The 19,011-nt window shown below is 31.7% G+C and overlaps 1 protein-coding gene across 10 annotated transcripts in view; it reads left to right on the plus strand.

Annotated features, from left to right (window-relative positions):
- LOC124543299 (hepatic leukemia factor) overlaps positions 1–19,011 on the plus strand; it is a 204,104-nt gene that overhangs the window by 175,202 nt on the left and 9,891 nt on the right. For 2 of the 10 annotated variants that reach the window (XM_047121467.1, XM_047121470.1), the window contains exon 1: positions 9,226–9,518. The exons of 6 other annotated variants lie outside the window; for them this stretch is intronic. In XM_047121467.1, the coding sequence (XP_046977423.1) occupies positions 9,338–9,518 (181 nt within the window). In that variant the 5' untranslated portion in view covers positions 9,226–9,337. Of the gene's footprint in view, positions 1–9,225; positions 9,519–19,011 lie in introns of those variants that run through there. 2 more of the 10 variants (XM_047121469.1, XM_047121472.1) reach the window with 2 other exon arrangements.

The raw sequence follows: 19,011 nt of genomic DNA on the forward strand, positions 1-19,011 counted from the left end.
CTCGCATTGTTTGCAATAAATATATGTTATTTAAAATATTATATTATTTTATATAATTTTGTAAATCTTACGCCGTTAAAGTAGTAATTTATATTTGAGTAAGGTAACCCAGAGTAGTTGTTATATGGCATAGTCGAAGTGTTGACTGTGTAAAACATACTTTATACTGATAGCGCCAATTTTCGTTTGCTTAATACATTACTGTGCCTTAAGTGATCTGAAATATATATATGAACTCACCAAAACAGGAACGGTCCCCTGTTTCATGCTCGTGACTTTCACTCGGCCTAGATTTTCTTATCAACATCCCGCATAGCTCTTTACCTTAAAAATTCGCGTCAATTTCGCGAGTGCGTTCCATTCTATTTATAAGACGAAGCAGAATACTGTGGTATATTTAAAATTAATTTTTAATGTTACGATTCCCTTATGTATTGGTTAATGTTTCTCTATATTAAATCTTGTCTTGATTGATTGAAGTTTTCTATAAATGTTTAACAGACAAAAAAAGCAATGTTAGACATAACAATTATAGTATAATTATATATTTCTATACTCATATTTAAGTTTCATTTACCTTTTTTTAATTATTATTATCCTTTAAATCGAAAATATAAAGTCATTATATTCGCTTATGCATCTTAAGCAATGGAAAACATACTCTTCAAATCGGATGTCAATGCATATGATTAATTCACCTTCCGAGACAAACCGTTACTAAACGAAAAACATGTAAGATTATAACATAAAAAGAAAACAAAAATTTTATACATAAATTTCTAAAACTTAGGCGTTTGATTGATTTATATTTAATAATATAAACTCAACAAATATTACTTAATTTATATTACACATTAAGACGTATTTTCGACGCACGTAGAATGGTCTACGTGTTAATTTAACGTGGAAGGGCGTGCCTTTTAAAAGCATGTATGTACAACTAAAATATAATTCAAAAATCAATACTTTATAAACATAAGAATTAATAACATGCTTAAATATATATAATAAAACAAGTTACTGTATAAATCTTGACCATGTGGAATGGCCAGGATATAGAAACAATCAAATCAAATCAATTTTATTCAAGTAAACTTCAAAAAGAAGAAAGAAGTTTCGGAAAGCAGCTTATAGCGAGAAGAAAGCGCAAGAAATTCCCATAGTTGCTCTTTTCAAATAAACAGATATACAATGCTGTTATTTACAGTAACTAGTGTCCTATGATGGAAAAAAGTAGGTACATATATTATTGTGTTAATTATTAAATTGTACAAACAAACTAGCATACCGTTTTCGCACACTATACGGATACAGTAGTTACGGAAATGACGTTCCCTCATTTTCCGTAGGCTACTATTGTTTAGCGGTTTTGCTCCGATGACACGTATAATCAAAGTAATTTAGTAAGAAGTTGAAACGCTACAGTTGATTTTGCAAGCATTTTAATTTTAACCAATGAAATTGTCTTTAATCAACTAAAAACACCGTTCGACAATAAATATAACCGACTTTTAATAAGAAGAACACGAATTCGAAATTTAAAAATAAATCAAATGTTAATGTACCAAACAAACCTTTTTAATCATTAATATTATGTACATAATAATATAAATTAGAGAATATAAATAGTTTTAATTTTATTATTGAATCGTAATAAAGTACAAACGAAATCTAAATAGGTATTTTGCGGTACGTTTAGGTGATTTCTGTAAACTCTCAAACCGGTCAAAAACGGTGAAAGTTACCATATCCAAGTCGAAGTCGCCTACAATAACGTCACCACCCATCTAAGTTTTGATCGTGTTTATAAAATAAATCATGAACTAAAGTAAATTTGTTTTTACTCGAAGCGAATAAAAACCGTTTATAAGTAAATCTATACTAATATAATAGATTGCGAAAGTACCTTCCTCTTTGTGTCCGTTGCTCTTTCACGGGCTGATAACTGAACAGATTTTGATGAAATTTTGCTATGAAATAAGTTTGAACCTCAAACAAGAAATTTTTATACCGACCAACCACTAAAATGCAACGTGGGATACAACTAGTATTTATATAATGTTGATATAAGATAAATTACAGATTTATAAATTTCGATATAATTTAATGCATACCATAAAGTTATTGTATGTTTTACATACTATCTAGTTTGCTGTAAATAGTATTATACAGTACAACCGACTATTACTATTGATATGTACATTTTAATACTTAAAACATATAGTCTCAATAAGCGTCGTTTAAATTAAAATAAAACCTATTAATCTTGACAGTTGATTAATAAAATAAAAAATATATTACAGTGACCGGTTCAATATATTATATATATGGATGAAGAATTACTAATAACATAAATATGTAACTCATTACCAATATGATATATACGAAAAAGTACAAGTGGGGTCTTGATTCCACTTATTAAAGATTGATTCAGGATACAGATGACCGAAACGGTCAGTAGTACAAGGTTTTGCGTTTCAATTTCGGCGCAAGTGAAAGTCTTTATTTTTGAGAAAGGAAAAGTAGTTTTTTTGTGCTGAGATCCGATCCGCGAGCGCCTATACGACCCCCTCTCCTCTATGAAAGTGAAAGTCTTCCAACTTTCGGCAACACCTCGCTCGGCCAAGACAATGGTTTCTGTGGTCCGATTTTTTTTTTCAACCATTTCAATTAAGTGATATTATTAAATCAAAGAAATAACTTTCTATCATTTTTTTTTTCGAAAATAAGAATAATAACTTTACAATTATTTGTAGCAATAATGGCTTTTTGTTATTTCAATTGGTTTAAAGTTGTTAATGTGTATTTTATGTTCAGTTTTCACATGTGTTAGATTGAGTTATTAAATTGATAATCGAAAGCATTTATAATCGATATAAAATCGACAAACTCAAACATCGATTTCGGTTGTCAAAAATGTCAAAGTAAAATTTTACTTACAAGGTCAGTCAGGTCACTCAGAACACATTTATCTCATCAAAGATACTTATATATTTATATTCGAACATCGTAAACAAACTTTAAGTGGGCAATGGCACGACTGCCTCTAGGCTTTTTTTAAATCAGAAAGTATGAATTATCATTTTTGATGAATGGATGTCTTAGAAATTTATGCCCATTGATTTTCTAAAAAAACACCTTCATATATATAATTATTTGTGTGGTACTTTAGTAGATATATAATATACACATTTATATATAAGCTGATTGTAATTGTAAACAATTGTGTGAATGTGAGTGCGTTTTCATTTTTTACGCTCAACCAACACAAATTTCTCACATCTCTTTTGAGTAAAAAAATACAAAAAAATATATCTATTAACAGGAATTTGAAGAAGAAGAAATGTAGAGCCTTATTTATTTTATTGCCTTTATTTTAATTAATCAAAAATACTACTACGTCAATGTAGAAATAATGATGATTGAAATAACAATAAATAATTTATTTCAAAATCAAGTGTAACTTAAAGCAATAATATTGACTCAATACAAGTATAAAGTTATAAAAAGAAATATATATAATAATCCGTCATGTTTATCTCGATGAAAAATAATTCACATTTATTACGGAGCTATCTATATCGCAACTTTGATAAAACTTCCACTAAGAATCCGTTTAACATTTAACGCTGAACACTTCAATAAAAACAGCAGAGCGACCTGCATTATTTTCTAATTACTCGATAAAAAAAATGAATAACGCGAAGTTAAATCTCCGATCGTTTCTGAATAAAAAAAATAAAAGTTATTTAATACAATCGTTTTTTTTTTATTTATTTAAAATAGAACGGTATTGAAAATATCATTGCAAGAAATATTAACGATTCTGTCGAATAGAATTTGGGAACTTGAAAATGATATACATATCACACATACCTTTGCTAATTCAACCTTATATATATGTGCAAATAAAAATATGTATGTGCAAATATCGTGTTATATGCATACAACTAATAATCCAAGTGATTCCGAATTTTAAATTTTAATTAAGCCTTGTCAAGACTGACTTATGTGTTGCAGCAGTGTAGTGAAGGTTATTTCTTATTATGTTCTAATGATTTAAGTTTAAAAAAAAATTGTTGAGACCCTTCGCTGGCAAAGCTATACCATGGACACAAAACAATTTGTAAAATAGTTGTTGGGTTCATAGGAAATGTCCGCTAAATTTTGTAGAAAAACTGTGTCAACATTTTTCAATTTAAAAATCATGGAATAGATATTAATTTATATTAATAATTAATATAAATTAAATACTAAAAAATACTTTAATGCATAAATTTAGCCCAAAGTTAAAACAATATTTTAAAAAACCTTTTTAATGACTCCTTCATCTAAAAACCCGTAGCAAAACTAAGGCTAAAGTCGACTTACTGAAATTTGTCAGTCGTCGTATGATAAACACTAAAATAATTACAAGTGTAATAACATATGACTGGCAAAATTAATCCTATCATCCGTACGTCGTTAGAAATCTTGTTTTTCCTACTGTTTTAATCATCATGCTTTGTACCTGCGGCTTTATCCCGGATAAATAAGCCTATCGATCCGTTGTTTCGGTGATACGCTACGGAATCAAAGATAAGCTATGAAATAAACAAAAGTTTCAAACACAAACGGCTTATTTAGGTCTGATCTAGTACTTAATTTTGTATTTGTTTTTGCTGCAATTACAAACTAAATAAAACATCACAAACAACGGGATTGAGAAGAACAGCATCGTCTTGATTAAATGTAAAGCTTGTTCTTGGTCGAATAAATTTAACGGTGAAAGGATACCACGGTTTGTCTCCGTTAAATATACATTTTTACAGCATCAATGTACATATAGAATTATGTATTTAATATATTCTTAATATGCATAAAGTCCTACAACCAAGTAAATTGTAGCACCAATATTGTTACAATAGTAAGATGTATTTTGTTTGGCGCGATTTTTGAGTACGGAGACTGCCTGTCACCGACTTTTGGTAGGAATGCCTTTAATGCTTTGGCACCCGGTAGTATTTGCGCTAAGTATATGTTTGCTTTTCAAACGTAGTTAGTGATTACGACGCCTACGAAGGCCGAAGGTAGAATCAAAACACAAATGCATGAGTGCAAAAAAAAATCCGAATTGAGGCGCCTTATATTCGCCTTAATTATACGCTTACGCCTTATATTTGGCGCGAAACGAATTTGCCTAAAGACTGCTTGCATCCAGGTTTGCTTGTTATATATAAGATAGGGCTGTTCATCGTCTAAACAAACTCTGATCTATAATAAAGATTGTAAAGCGATAGTGTTTGTCTGTCTGACAAGATGCGTTGTATCGGCACCGCGTCGCCACATCGATGTTGTTTCGTCTCAGATACTATAGTATCAGTGCTAGAAGAGTTACACGTTTCGGTGCGGGTTCAAGTTCGATCAGATAATATAGGGTTATCGGTTTCCCCCACTTCCTGCGCCCGCGCACATTATGTCGATTGATGCGGATTAAATCTAAGTAGACAGCTAATGTTTTTTAATAAATTATTTAAATGTTAGTTTTCACTAAGCTTATCACTGATATATTTTAAACGAAGGTTTTAGGTTTAAACACCATTTATTTATTATATTTTATTTTGAGTCTACAATGAACTACATGTATCACACCGGATGAAAACATAGTAGAAGCGTTTAATTAAATTCGAGACCTTTCCTCACAAGTTAAGAAGAAATTGCTCAGCTCTCTTATTATCTACTTTAATGTTCATTATATATTGCTAATTAATAAAGCGTCTAGTTAAGTACATCGGCACGAATTCGCAATGCTATGACAAAAATATATGAACTAAAATTAAGCATTACAAACTCAGTGCAAGCCGTGATGCACCAGCGCGATTAGAATGAATTAAAATCACACAATAATCCGCGCCATTCATATTTTTCTTACCTATAATAGCTTAGTAACTATTCTTCAAACCAATCTTCAAAACACTGCTCCTTAACCGAACGTAGTCTAATTAAAAGTAGAATGCAGTACGTACTTATTTATATATTTTAATGCATATGTTTCATGTATTGTAAATAAGACAGTGTCTAATAACATTAAATAAAATAAATTATATATAAACAAAATACATTAAAAGTAATATCGGAAAACATCTCGTAAAGAGAAAATTCTCTCAATGAAAAACATCTAACTACTGACTGAGTAGCCAGGTGGCTAGTTAACGCATGTTTTTATAAACAATGTTACGTCACCTGCGCCAGCGCATGCTACCTGTCCTCACACTAGCGCACACCCATTATGTATATAATTTACTTATACATTCACACAATAACTTAAGTTTTGTATATAAATTATCTAAGTAGTTATATTAACTCGTAAACTAAACTTATGTTTACAATTTTTTCTGTTATTATTTATGAAGCTATTGATGCGCATACATACTTGGATATTGGAGCCCGTTCTTATTTTGATAAGGATAAACAGTCCTCTTTCCGGAATAATCGAAATATATAAGAAACGAATTAAATATATATTTCAATAAGTATGCTTTACATATAAAGATTTCTAAAGCGAGTTTTATAATTCTATTTAACAACATTATGAAGAACATAAGATACAAAACTATGTTTTAAATAAAATATGTAAATTTCCTCTTGCCGATAAAGGACAATTGTTAACTTTTGTTTTGCTTTTAAGTTTCTTTCATTTTATTCATTTGTCCTTTTCCGCGAGTACGCTACGGAAGGTATTATTTTTTAATTAAAATCATTTGATTTTCTGTTTACTACGACGATAATGTAATACTCGTACAGTTTGCTTTGTTAATTTAATTTCAATTTACAAGTACTGTTTTGTGTGACAAACTAAAATGTTACACAGTGCAGATGCACGATCCAGTTGACCGCATCAGACACAGTATCGAACCTTCGATTTCGGGATATATAAAATAATGTACGCGTTACATAATGGATTTTTTTTCACTCATGTGCAATACTGACATTAAATATACTACAGAATTTGTTTATTTACGCATCACATTAGAAACTTCTAAAATTATCGGTGTTTCTTTACAATATATTGGCCACGTATTATATAAAAAAAACTACTACTACCGCATCATACCGTTATTTCAAAGATCTAAGCGTACATAGGAACAGACAGCTTTAAGCGACTTTGATTTATTCTATGTAAAGATATTGATTCAAGTATTGCAGCTGTTAATTAATTTAATATAAAAACGATGCAATTAATATAACTAAATCTGAGGTTGCATTATTATTCTTGTTACATACTTATTATTTACATTAATTATAATTAAATTATACAATTACATGCAGGCAAAAATCAACGTTCACCAATGACACACAAATATAATCTTTGTTATCATCACAGATGTGCGATCGCTTCAAAATTGTTTTTGCAATAAAAATACATTTCATTGTAAAGAACCGAAGCAATTTCTTGTATTGAATCGCTTCTGGACTTAAGTGCTTATGTTCCTCGAGTATTCGCTCTCCCTACAGGCACCGAGCTATACGAAGCAAAATTGTTAGCAGCTAACAACACAGTGGGTAATTATGGGCGTGTTGTTGAAGACATTTGAAAGATTATTTAAAAAGGGCAAAGATGTTACTGCTTTATTTCCATATATGACACAAAAATTATACGGTCATTGGTAACAAAAACTATAAGATACATTTCATACTATCTCTATGTACTGTGGAAAATTCGGGGAAATACAACATGTATGAACTATTGTTATGTATTTCTCGTTAAGTATATTTAAGTACAAATGTTATTATTAAACTCACTTGGGTATAGTTTATGGAATTTTAGATTTCTTTGTAAAGAAATAAAAAAAGAATAGTAAGTAATATTTACAAACTGCATCGAAGTTTTCTAATCGATAAAATATTGTTTCAAACAAAGGGTTTGAGAAGCTGAGCCATCTGGTGTGGACCAAAACACCATTGTTTGATCGATCGGACGATATCACATCGCCTGCACCTGTGGCTTTTGTTTCGTGGCCATAATCTTGAACATTTTTTAGTCTTTCATCTTGATGACAACATAAGAGTTATTCTCTTGATGGTAGGGATTTATGCAAGCCCGACTGGGTACCACCCCCTTATGTTACCGCCAAAACAGTAAAAACAGTTGATTTCGTCAGTGAGTATGAACTGCTGGTGCAAGGTGCTCATAACATCTTACTTTCCAAGAGGTTGTTGATATAAAGAATGGTTAAATAGATAGATCTATACAGTCTTTTTGACCGCCCAATTGTATTATGATTTAAAATCACTGAGTATTTTCTTAAATTAAATAAAATTTCACATATGTAGTTATCGTATATGTGTGCGTTATTTCCTATTTTTCTTCCGTCAACTTTTTCGGGTACGTATGAGCCCATACATGGTCTCATCCCCCATCTCAAAAAGAGCCGACAGTTTGCCATTGAAAATGGATGACTCTGATACTACACTTACTCTTTATTAATTTCGAATAAAAATACACTATTATTAATAATGAAATCAGCGTTTTATGCTCCGAATATTTTAGCTGATGTGGCCTTTGCCAACGTTAGGATTATGGACTTTAAAATATGTCAAGTTTCAGACAAGCCGTCTAGTTTATAGATAATGTAACGTCTTTGGAGAAACTCTACGGAAGCGTACACTTAACGATCGGTCTATTGAAATGATTACGAATAAAAAGTTCGTCGTGTTAGTAATAGAAGTTATTAAAACTTCTTAGCGAAATGCCCGTGTCTAAATTTAACGAAGATAAGAATTCAACGCGCTGCGTCGATTTTGGTCAAGTTTTGTGTGTGATAGCAATTTGTCATTTTTCTATGTTAAGGAAATGTGTTTTATATCTCTTGGAAATAATATGTTATTTTTTAGTTCAGAACCGGTTTCGATAGGTACTGTTAGTAATTACTAACGACGTAGGAAAATCTTCATCATTTTAAGCTACGTCTTTATAGTGATGCTATAGCATGGCGATGGCATCGCTCTTCGTTTCTGAGATAAAGCTGACCCGATCGCTAATGGAATCTTAGGATGTATCGCTTGTTTACAACAATGCGCGTGCGCATGTTATGTGTGCCGGTAATCGGTTATCATTGGCGAGAGTGATCGTGCATCAGTATTATGTCATTCGCACGGGGGCCCGACACGGCAGGGCTTCGCCGGTGGAGCCGAGAGGTGGGGGTGTGGGGTGGGGCGGCGGCAGGGGGGCGCGCACGCCGGCTGTCCGCTGCGAGGAGACTCGCGCGCTGCTCGCCGCCGCGCACGCACGCCCGCGCACTGGCCAGCGCCACCCGCGCGCCTCGCGATGTGTTATCAGTGACGGAGTACCTACCTCATGGAGTACCAGCACCCGCAGCCCGTTCAGCCCCTCGGCCCGCCGGCGCCGCCCCCGCAGCTGCTACCGCCGGCGCCGCCGCCCCCTCTGCCCTCGCTGCCCCAGCTCCAGCACGGTCACGTCCAGGACGACGATCGATGGAGCCAATACCACATCTGGAGACAGCACGTTTTTGTCAATGGTCAGTTTCGCACCGAGTCATCGCGGGAAGATCGCGCACTTTCTCTCCAGCGCGCTCGTCCCCGGGCAGGGCTCGCCTCGACACCGACCGAAAAGAGAAAGTGGGCGACCGTAACCCGCGATCGGAACTTTTTGACTCATCGAAATTTCTTTGTTCCCTTGATTCTTGACTCGCCTCTCGCTTCCGACTTTCTCAGCATCCTACTTTTCTCTGTTGTAACAGTTTTTTGAGCCTATATTTGATTCTTATTTTATTTGTCGTATGTTTCGTTAGGATTTTAGTAAAACATTAGACTACGTAAACTGTTCTGTCACGTTCTTCAGATTCTTTCGAACATGTGTGCGAAAGAAAGAGTAAAGGGGCTTATGTAAATGACACGAGGCGTAGGTTTACGGAAGGCCGCGTGTCCGGCCGCAAAGGCGATTAAAGTGGTATCGGGAAGCCCTAGTGTACCAGTGTAATGTACACAACACCGTGTATACAAATCAAACTCTCGCCCATGGTAAATTGCATCTCTAGTTCACTGGGTCAAAGATTATACTACAGCTCATTATCTCAACTCGATGTTGATAAATTAATTCGTTTCGTTGACGCAAAACATATTAGATGTACGTAAAATATTACAAAGTTAAAATTCGTATTTATATTATGTGTAAAATCAAGTTAAGTTTTGTAGCTATAAAGGTATTTTTTTATGTTTTGTTTTAAATGGAATTCAATGAGAATAGGGCCGCGAAAACACTGATACATTCGTGATCTGTTCCGATTTATTATTGATCACACGCCGTGGACTCGAGCGTTATCGATTCACGTTCGAACTGTTGATTACCGTTTTGAAAGCGATATTAAAACATATACAATCGAGGCGCGAATTAAAAGATATATTAAATTATTAAACATACGCACTCTTTAATTGTCAAAATGCATCAATAATTTATAATTCACCGTTTAGTAAACTGTGTTTTGCTGATTTTGAAAAGTAACATTCAAATTACGAAAAACCTAAAAAAATCTATAAATATGTTTTTTTTTTAATGTATTTGAAATAAATTAACAAATAAATAAGGTTTAATTATAAGAAAGCGTTTCGTATGCATTCAATCTTATATACAAATAATCTATTTCATAGTTAAAATCAAACAGACGGACGTAAGTTTCAATTATATTTTCTCAATATCGCGTCGGTTTTCTATTGTATTTTACAAAGTACACCGAGATGTTTCCGTAGAGGAAAACGATTCAAGATATAGTAGATATATACAATATATAGTTAGACAAATAGTTATTAATTATTAATGGTAAAGAACTTAGCACTTCTATTATGTATAAGTAAGATATAATTATCGTCACAATTGACGCATATTTTTTACTCTACTGAGTAAGAGGTTGAGATTAATGTTTTACTAAAAAAATATGTAACGTCTTTATGACATTTGGCTTAATAATTTATTATTACAACAATCAGAATAACTATTTTCTTTTTAGTAGTTAGGTTTTCTCTATAATTTATCTATATTAAAATTAAAAACATTCTTTTAAAAATTACTTTGAACTATTCTTCGACGACTCAATAGAGTAACATTTGACAGTACTTCGTGTTGTACAAAATTCTTATGAAATATAATTTTTAATCCAAAAAAATCATAAGTATATATTTAATAAATTCACATTTGATAAAATCCATTAATCGGTAAATATCGATGCCCAGATGTTACGTCACTACCTCATTCATAATGAGCAATATACAACACTAGTCATGTAAAAGGAATTAAATTAAACGAACGTCAAAGTTGTTTCGATGCGTTATTCACAGTGCTAATTATATTCACAACTACATCATTACAATATCGATAAGAATACTTTAAAAATCAAGATACATTTTTGTTGAAATAGGCTTCGAAATTTAAAATTTTACCGTTAATAACCCAAGAAACTCAGTAGTTATTCTTTTTTATAGCGGAATATTGAGAAATTACGTTGTATATAATGTTATTTTCGATCGCTCTATAAGAAATCACCGCACAAATGTTTAGAAGGTTACACGTGTCCCCAGCATTCAATCACATGTTGAAGGCGACTATAATTGTTATTCGCTGTATATATATTTTACGCCTATTTCAGTATAAACTCAAACCTATCTAGGTAAACGTTTTCCGTCTCAGCTCAATTGTTTCTAACTTAAGTTAACATCAATAAATTACTTATTTAGTATATCGTTCACGTTGAAATATATGTAGTGTTTATGTGTTTTTGTAGTAGCAATGTTGATGTTATAAAACGTTTACGTATTACTGATTGCAATATAATACATGAACGTTGGTAATAAAAAAGCAATTTCGTAAAGATTCCATATTTAATTTATGCCGCGCAAGATTAGCTCCGTGGGTTATTTTGATCAATTCGAGCATGGCCGCGCACTTTCACTCCGAATATTTGGGAAAAAGTAGCGACCTTCTCGTTGCTTTCTCCCGAGGCCCCTCGCACCCGGCCCCCCGAGCACATGCTTTCTTCCGCGTTCTGCCTACAGAGCACTTTTACTTTTAAACTTGACAATGCTCTCGGAGATGATTTTTATCAATTGTCCTCATCACTATCACACTGACCCCCATTTATGATATACCTTATATGTGTACACACATGACGATACAATAAAGGGTCTGGTGTGTGGGGAAATATACTTTATATATGTAGTTCTTAAATATTCTTAATAATTAGGATTGATTGATATCGAACGGGTTATAAGAGAGAGTTGAATTGTTTTTAATTAATACTTATCTATATTCAATTCTAGTGGAACCGCGTTCATATCGAATGGGCAATAAAATTGTATTTTTTTAAAGAAAAATGACAAAAGTTGTATGAGCAGCAGAGCAAAGAGATTAGTAATTATTTTAAGCGTTCAATTGCAAAGATTTCCATCTGAGAAGAATTAAACTAATTAGTAGTAATAAGAAACAAACTGGTTATTTTTTTATGTAATACTTAGGTGTATAAATGGACTATCTGATTGTAAGTGGTCACTGCCCGTGGATATGGGTTCTGTAAATGTATAATCACCTCGAGCGAAGATGGTATGTCCCTTGTACTTGTAGTTACTGGCTTACTCACCTTTTAAATCAGAATGCTTAGTATTACCGTTTGGCTGTAGAATATCTGATGAGTGGTTAGTACCCAGGTGCACAATGCCCGCTCACTGATATGACTAGATGTTTATGAGTTAAGTACGAGTAACAAAAACAGTAGAGATGTATTTATATCGGTTAATTATAGAGTTATTTACATTTTAATTATAGTATTTTATGTAATACCGGATGTGATCTTAATAGAACTAAACACATTCGAAAAACAACTTGCAGTGAAACCTTCATATGTAACCTTTCAAAGCTTAATAATGTTGTTTTAAATGAAGGTTTAATTATGAATTTACCTAAATCTCTATTACCGTAGTTAGACATTCATACAAAAATGTATCAATGATAATACGTGTCATGAAATTGATAAACTGTGTTTTTTTTATTATAAATAAATATTAATTTCAATGTAACTGTTTGGGCATCGATTTTAGTAAATATTTATTTATTGCGTAATTATACAATTCTATGTACGTTGTGTTTTAAATTCGATTTTAAATTCAAGAATATTTATTGAACATTATAGATTACAACACTTTCTTGGTATCGTTATATAGTAGCGTTTATAACTCGGAAATACATACCTCAGAAAATCCGGTTGAAGAATAGATTAAAAAATAAGAAAATTAGTCATTTTTTATCTGTGTAAGCCTTTCGATACAGTTTTCTAAACATTTCGTTCTTTAAAGTTTTCATAAATTTTATATTATAGGTACATAAGAGTTTGTACGCAATTTTCTCAAATCTCACAAAAGAACAAGTTTAATACAAGATAATAAATGATATAAATAAATATAAGGTATTAAATAACTTTCGGAAAATTGTAATTGCATCGGAATTTTGATTCATTTCTTTAAACCATATAAAACAAATAATATTTATATAATATTGTGCGTTACATTTTTATAATTCACGTAATACTATTTACATATTTAGGATATTTTTATTTATTTTTTAGAGTTTCTTTGCATACTTTATTTTTTTCCGACGTTACTTTTAAGATAGATACTTTTAAAAATGTCCATATTTTATGTAAAAACGTCTTAAATATAATATCTATGGCGATGGTTCGTGTATTAGCATCTCATTGAATGTGTTCATAGCGAAACTTCAGGATAAGAATATAAATGATATCAATGTAATTTCCATATCTAGCTATAATTTCATCTAGTATTTTGTAATATTACATAGAAATTGAAAGTTCTCGTGGTGTGAGCTGTACGAAGGCTCGTCTAGCGAGAGTAAAAGTAATCTTCGGTCTTCCGCTATCGCTTCCGTGTACCCCTTCCCCCCCTAACACCTTCCGACTTTTACTTTTCCGTTGACGGTGCGCGCGCGCAGCTATCGCAACGATACCACTAAATCTTATGTATATACTTAGTTTCCGACATCTGATTTGTTATTAAATAATTATATCAAGGTTAATTCAAGGCTCTGCTTTACCGTTATGTATATAACGTTATATACAACAGAGGTAGTGTCACTGCTTATATTTACAGTTAGTATTAATTAACACATATGTACATTGTACGGTTTCTTTTTCGGTGAGATAAAATGAAAGCAAGTGAAACTTAATTCTAAAAGACGAACTCAATGCAAATTTTTATGCAAATAAAATTTCGCGAATATAATTTTTGCATAACATTATTTTTTAAATTATTAAATAGTCGGGGAAATTTAATAACGAGTAAAATAAAGAAATTTAATTATTATGAACGATAATAATATTGATACTTTTTTATTAGATTACGTAAATGCTTCGTTTAACAGTGACGTATCATTGTTGTATCTATTTCGAGTTTTCTTAACAATCTTGTGTAATTTATTCTTAACATATAATTGTGAATAATAGATATTAATATTTAACTTTCATATGATTCATTTATAAAAGTTACATAAACGTATTTGTTTATTGTAATATTTTTTCTATATGTTATTGGTCAGACATTGGAAATATGACTAATTTTCTTTTATATTGAGATACAAGTAATATAAATCTGAAGATTGTGGATAATTTTTACAAAAGGAAGCAGATTTTTTACAGAATAGGCTAATTATCTCACAGGGGGTAGTGCGATAGATACACATCATAGCTGTTGGTCAGAAACTATTTTTTTTTATCACTTTCAAGCGAAAAAGCTTTGATAATAATTTACAAAACATAACAAAAATGTCTTAACTGTTTAAAATAATTATTTGATTGCTCAATATATTGACTTATTAAAAACAAACCTTTGCCATGCTAATATGTCAATTAATATACTTATAAACATATTATCAATAATTTTACAGTTTAAATTTATTTGTACGTACATACGATAAATATATAACTTGTTTAATTAAACATATCCAAGTAAGAAATAGAAATTAAACTCGGCATAAGCTGCGAAGGAAGTGCACGTGTTTTCAATAATGATCGCCTCCCTTACCATATAGCATAGAATTAGTATGTAGCTGTGGGGCTATGTTTAAGTCTGTGTTGGTACAACGCATCAGCTATATAACTATATTTTAATATTGCTGTGTTCCTTTATTATAAATTTCCCACGTATGGATTAAGGCCTGCTCTCCCTTTGAAAAGTTTCGGAGCATATTCCCTAACTTTGGACTCATGTGGTACAAAATTTCTTTTGAGCTAGACACATGCAGGTTTCCTCACGATGTTTTTTATAATTCATTGGTATTTCTCACATTTGCTTCGAACCCGTTATAATCGGTTAATTACATACGTTAGGCTACTTGGCCATCTCGGCTCTTAAAAGGATAGGATTTAGTTACAGGCAATAAGTACCTAAGCTCTCAAATCTTGTGGTCAGGGGTGTTGTGGATGAAAGTATTTATAGCTCGCGTCTACACTTTAAGGCGACTTGTTCTTTCAACTAATTAAAATAATTTGACTACATGTAACTATATTATTAGTAATACTAAAAAACTATTTATAAACCACCAAACAAAAAGAGCATAAGAAAGCGTCAAGACGTTTGCCGTCACAATTCTTTAAATCACATTTTCACTTGCTTCGAAATTATCAACCATAATTCAATTTTCAAAATATACAAATTAAATAATCGTAGTGTGAAAAATAACACACGCAATATTTTTTGACCACGCTTTGTATCACGTTTCTTGATGTTACTGTTGATTGATAATTACTCAATAATAAATTGAAAAATAGTTTTAATCTGTGATTACTACTTATTACTAGAACTAGCTTAAGTTAGTTAGTGGTAATGATTAATTATTATATAACAACATGATCATAAAATCGAGAAATGAAATGTAATAAATTGGTTCTTAATTCCCAGCAATTACAAACATTAATTAACATTCTTACTTTTGAATGGGATATCCAGAATTTTCCTTTGCATTTTCCGATTCAATTTACTCCACTTAGCCTTTAATCCATCCAAACTAGTCACTAACGCATATACATTCAACATATGGAACTCATACACATACATTAAGACGCAAATGACATAAGTTTTCTTTGTTAAACAATTACATAATATTTTTCAATATATTTTTTTTTTAATAAAAAACATTTGTGTTTTTAAACTACAGAGACCAACTGTTTCTGCTTAATTAACGAACGATTTTTTTTTGTTTTCACGCTTACGATCGAACCTACTTAGAAATATTAAGTACTTATACAACACAGCACTAGATGCATTTTAAACATAAGATAATCCCTTAATACATACGCGTATACATAATCCGTTAATTTTTATTTAAACTACAAATATATTTTAATATATCATAAATTCAATCTAGAAAAATTTATATACAATAAAATTTTGTACTAATAAAAATTATTTCAATATATAGATTTTATCAAAGTTAATTATACCTGACTTGCCACTGAAGAAATTTCATACAAAAAAATTCGCTTTATTTTTTTATCACGGAAAATGTAACTGTTATCGTTCTTAATTATATACCTACAGTTATTAAAATAACTCAAATAATAAGGTTTTAATAACGCAAAACTATGCAATACGTCGAACGTTAATCAAGTGTTGAGATTGTCAGGCAGAATTTATTCATTTATTGATATATTAAGTTATTTCAAATATCAAAAAGATATATATTTTTTTAATTTTGGAATATAAATTATTTCCTCAATTACCAGCCCATATACATCAATAACCATCCATTTCTGGTTAAAAAAGAGTTACGAACTAGGACAGCTATAATATTAGTATAGATCAAAAATAATTTAAGAAGTAGTTCCCAATAATAATATCGCTTATTTGTTTTTAAATTTGGCTGTATGTAAAGCGACTTTCGTTATAATAATTAAAAAGTTAATATTTGTATAACGTCAAAGAGAAATGATTAGTCTAATAAGATATTAAATAACATCGAAACGTTCTAAGTTTGAAAATGGAATTTATCTGTTTAATCTGGATTATTCCGCATTATTCGTTCCGAAAATAACTTCACAAAGATGCTCTTGTGTTTGACAGTGACTAGAAATGTTGAGGACGTTTATGGCAAGCAGTGCGATCGAGTGAGCCCACGCATGCGCCACTGGCTTCTCCTATTGTTTGTAAACACTTTCGTTCGCAACCAGTATGTGACAGAACTCAACTTATGTCATATATATTTACATATAATATAATTTGTAATTAGTTACATTGGTGAATTCTAGCACGACTCACTGAATTGTTTGTTATTATAAAATGAAATAACGTACAGATGCTTATTACAGTGTGAAATTAAAATACGAATACAGTGACGGAAGCTAAACTGAAATACGGAGTTTTTAATATCTAAACGTTTCCACGATCCAAAGTAAAACATCTGTTTTGACACCTGCCGAGCGCTAACAAGTAGCTGCAAAAACTTTCGTCCAACTTTCATTCAATTCACACATTTACGAAAAAGAACGTCAGCGGAAAACGCCTGCTTTCACCATTACGCAACTGTGACCACTTCCCGTTTCCCCCCACCAGCGCCAGCCCCCCTCCCGCCAGTACCGGCACTCCTTACCTATATTTTCCGAGTAGGAAGTAAGTTGCGCAAGAATAGCTTTCCATTGGTACCCGCGTGGCATTCCAATCGTCACTAATACAATCTTACCATATAAAATTATATGCTTCACAGTTATCTATTTCTGTCCGTTGAAAGTTATTTATTTGTAGACATCGTTTTCTGTACAATTTTGTACCAGACAAATAGAATAAAGAATAAGTTCTTACTTTTCCAAATAAAAATATGTATATATCGAAAAAGTTAAAATGAAATAATTTTATTTATACATTAATTATATTAACAATATTAGATATATTCAAAAATCTCATTCTGAACATAAAAATAAACTTAAAAAATCTCGACTTATAAATGTGAAAGTGAGTTTCTTTGTCCTGCTTTCACGATTCAATGCCTCAACGATCACCGCGATATTTGGCACACGGATACACGGAGACACGATTGAGACACCGGCCGAAATATAGGTTAATTTTGGTACCTATTTTGCTGGGAAAACTTTAGACCTGGCTGTGGTTCGACTTAGCTATACTGACCTGGATCCTCTTGCCACACAATATTACATATTGTTATATATATCGTGGGTGAAGTAATATTTTCACCGGTATTACTAAGTACCTATTACTGAATTTTATTATATTAACAAATTTAAATCACGCTGATGTTTAAGAGAATAATTAACAATATTTAATTTTATTATTACATTTAAATTTGTAAAGTTTGTTTCGTACAAATAATTGCCTAAGTTGGCAATATATGTATATATTTTTATTGCAAGTTTTCTAAGAAACCTCTGAAATCCCTGCATCCAAATTTCTAATTTGCCCAAAGACAAGTTGATCGGAAAAAAAATGAGGCAACATTTTTGCGTGCAACGAAACGTCTTAATCTTCAAATATTTTTCTTTGGCCAAACATTTGTCGGTTAATATTCAGCGGAGCGAAGGGCAACTCTCCGTTACACAACTTTCGCTGTGGCCGATAGTGAGAGTGAACCGCTCGCCTCGTAAAACCGACTTGCACATTTGACTTACCACTTTCTCCACTATAATCCGTTGCCAAATACTAAATTATGCGGTATGCGTTTCAGTTCACTAATATTGTATTCGAATTTATTTATACTAACCGCACATTTGATATTGGAACCAATGTTTGTATCGATTTGTACCAACTCGGTCTGAAATATCTCTACTCGATTCTGAACCGGTCTGTAAACATGACTTAATTTATAAGAGGAAATTGTTATTATGGGAAAATTCTGACATAATAAAGAAGTATTGAAAGTGTGGGTTTGAGTCTTTTAAAGTAGGAAATAAGTCAAGATGGGAATTTTATGACATCACTATGAATTGTGTGTCAATAATAAGTTCGAAT

This window comes from Vanessa cardui, chromosome Z, assembly GCF_905220365.1.
Source record: "Vanessa cardui chromosome Z, ilVanCard2.1, whole genome shotgun sequence".
Classification (NCBI taxonomy): Eukaryota; Metazoa; Arthropoda; class Insecta; order Lepidoptera; family Nymphalidae; genus Vanessa; species Vanessa cardui.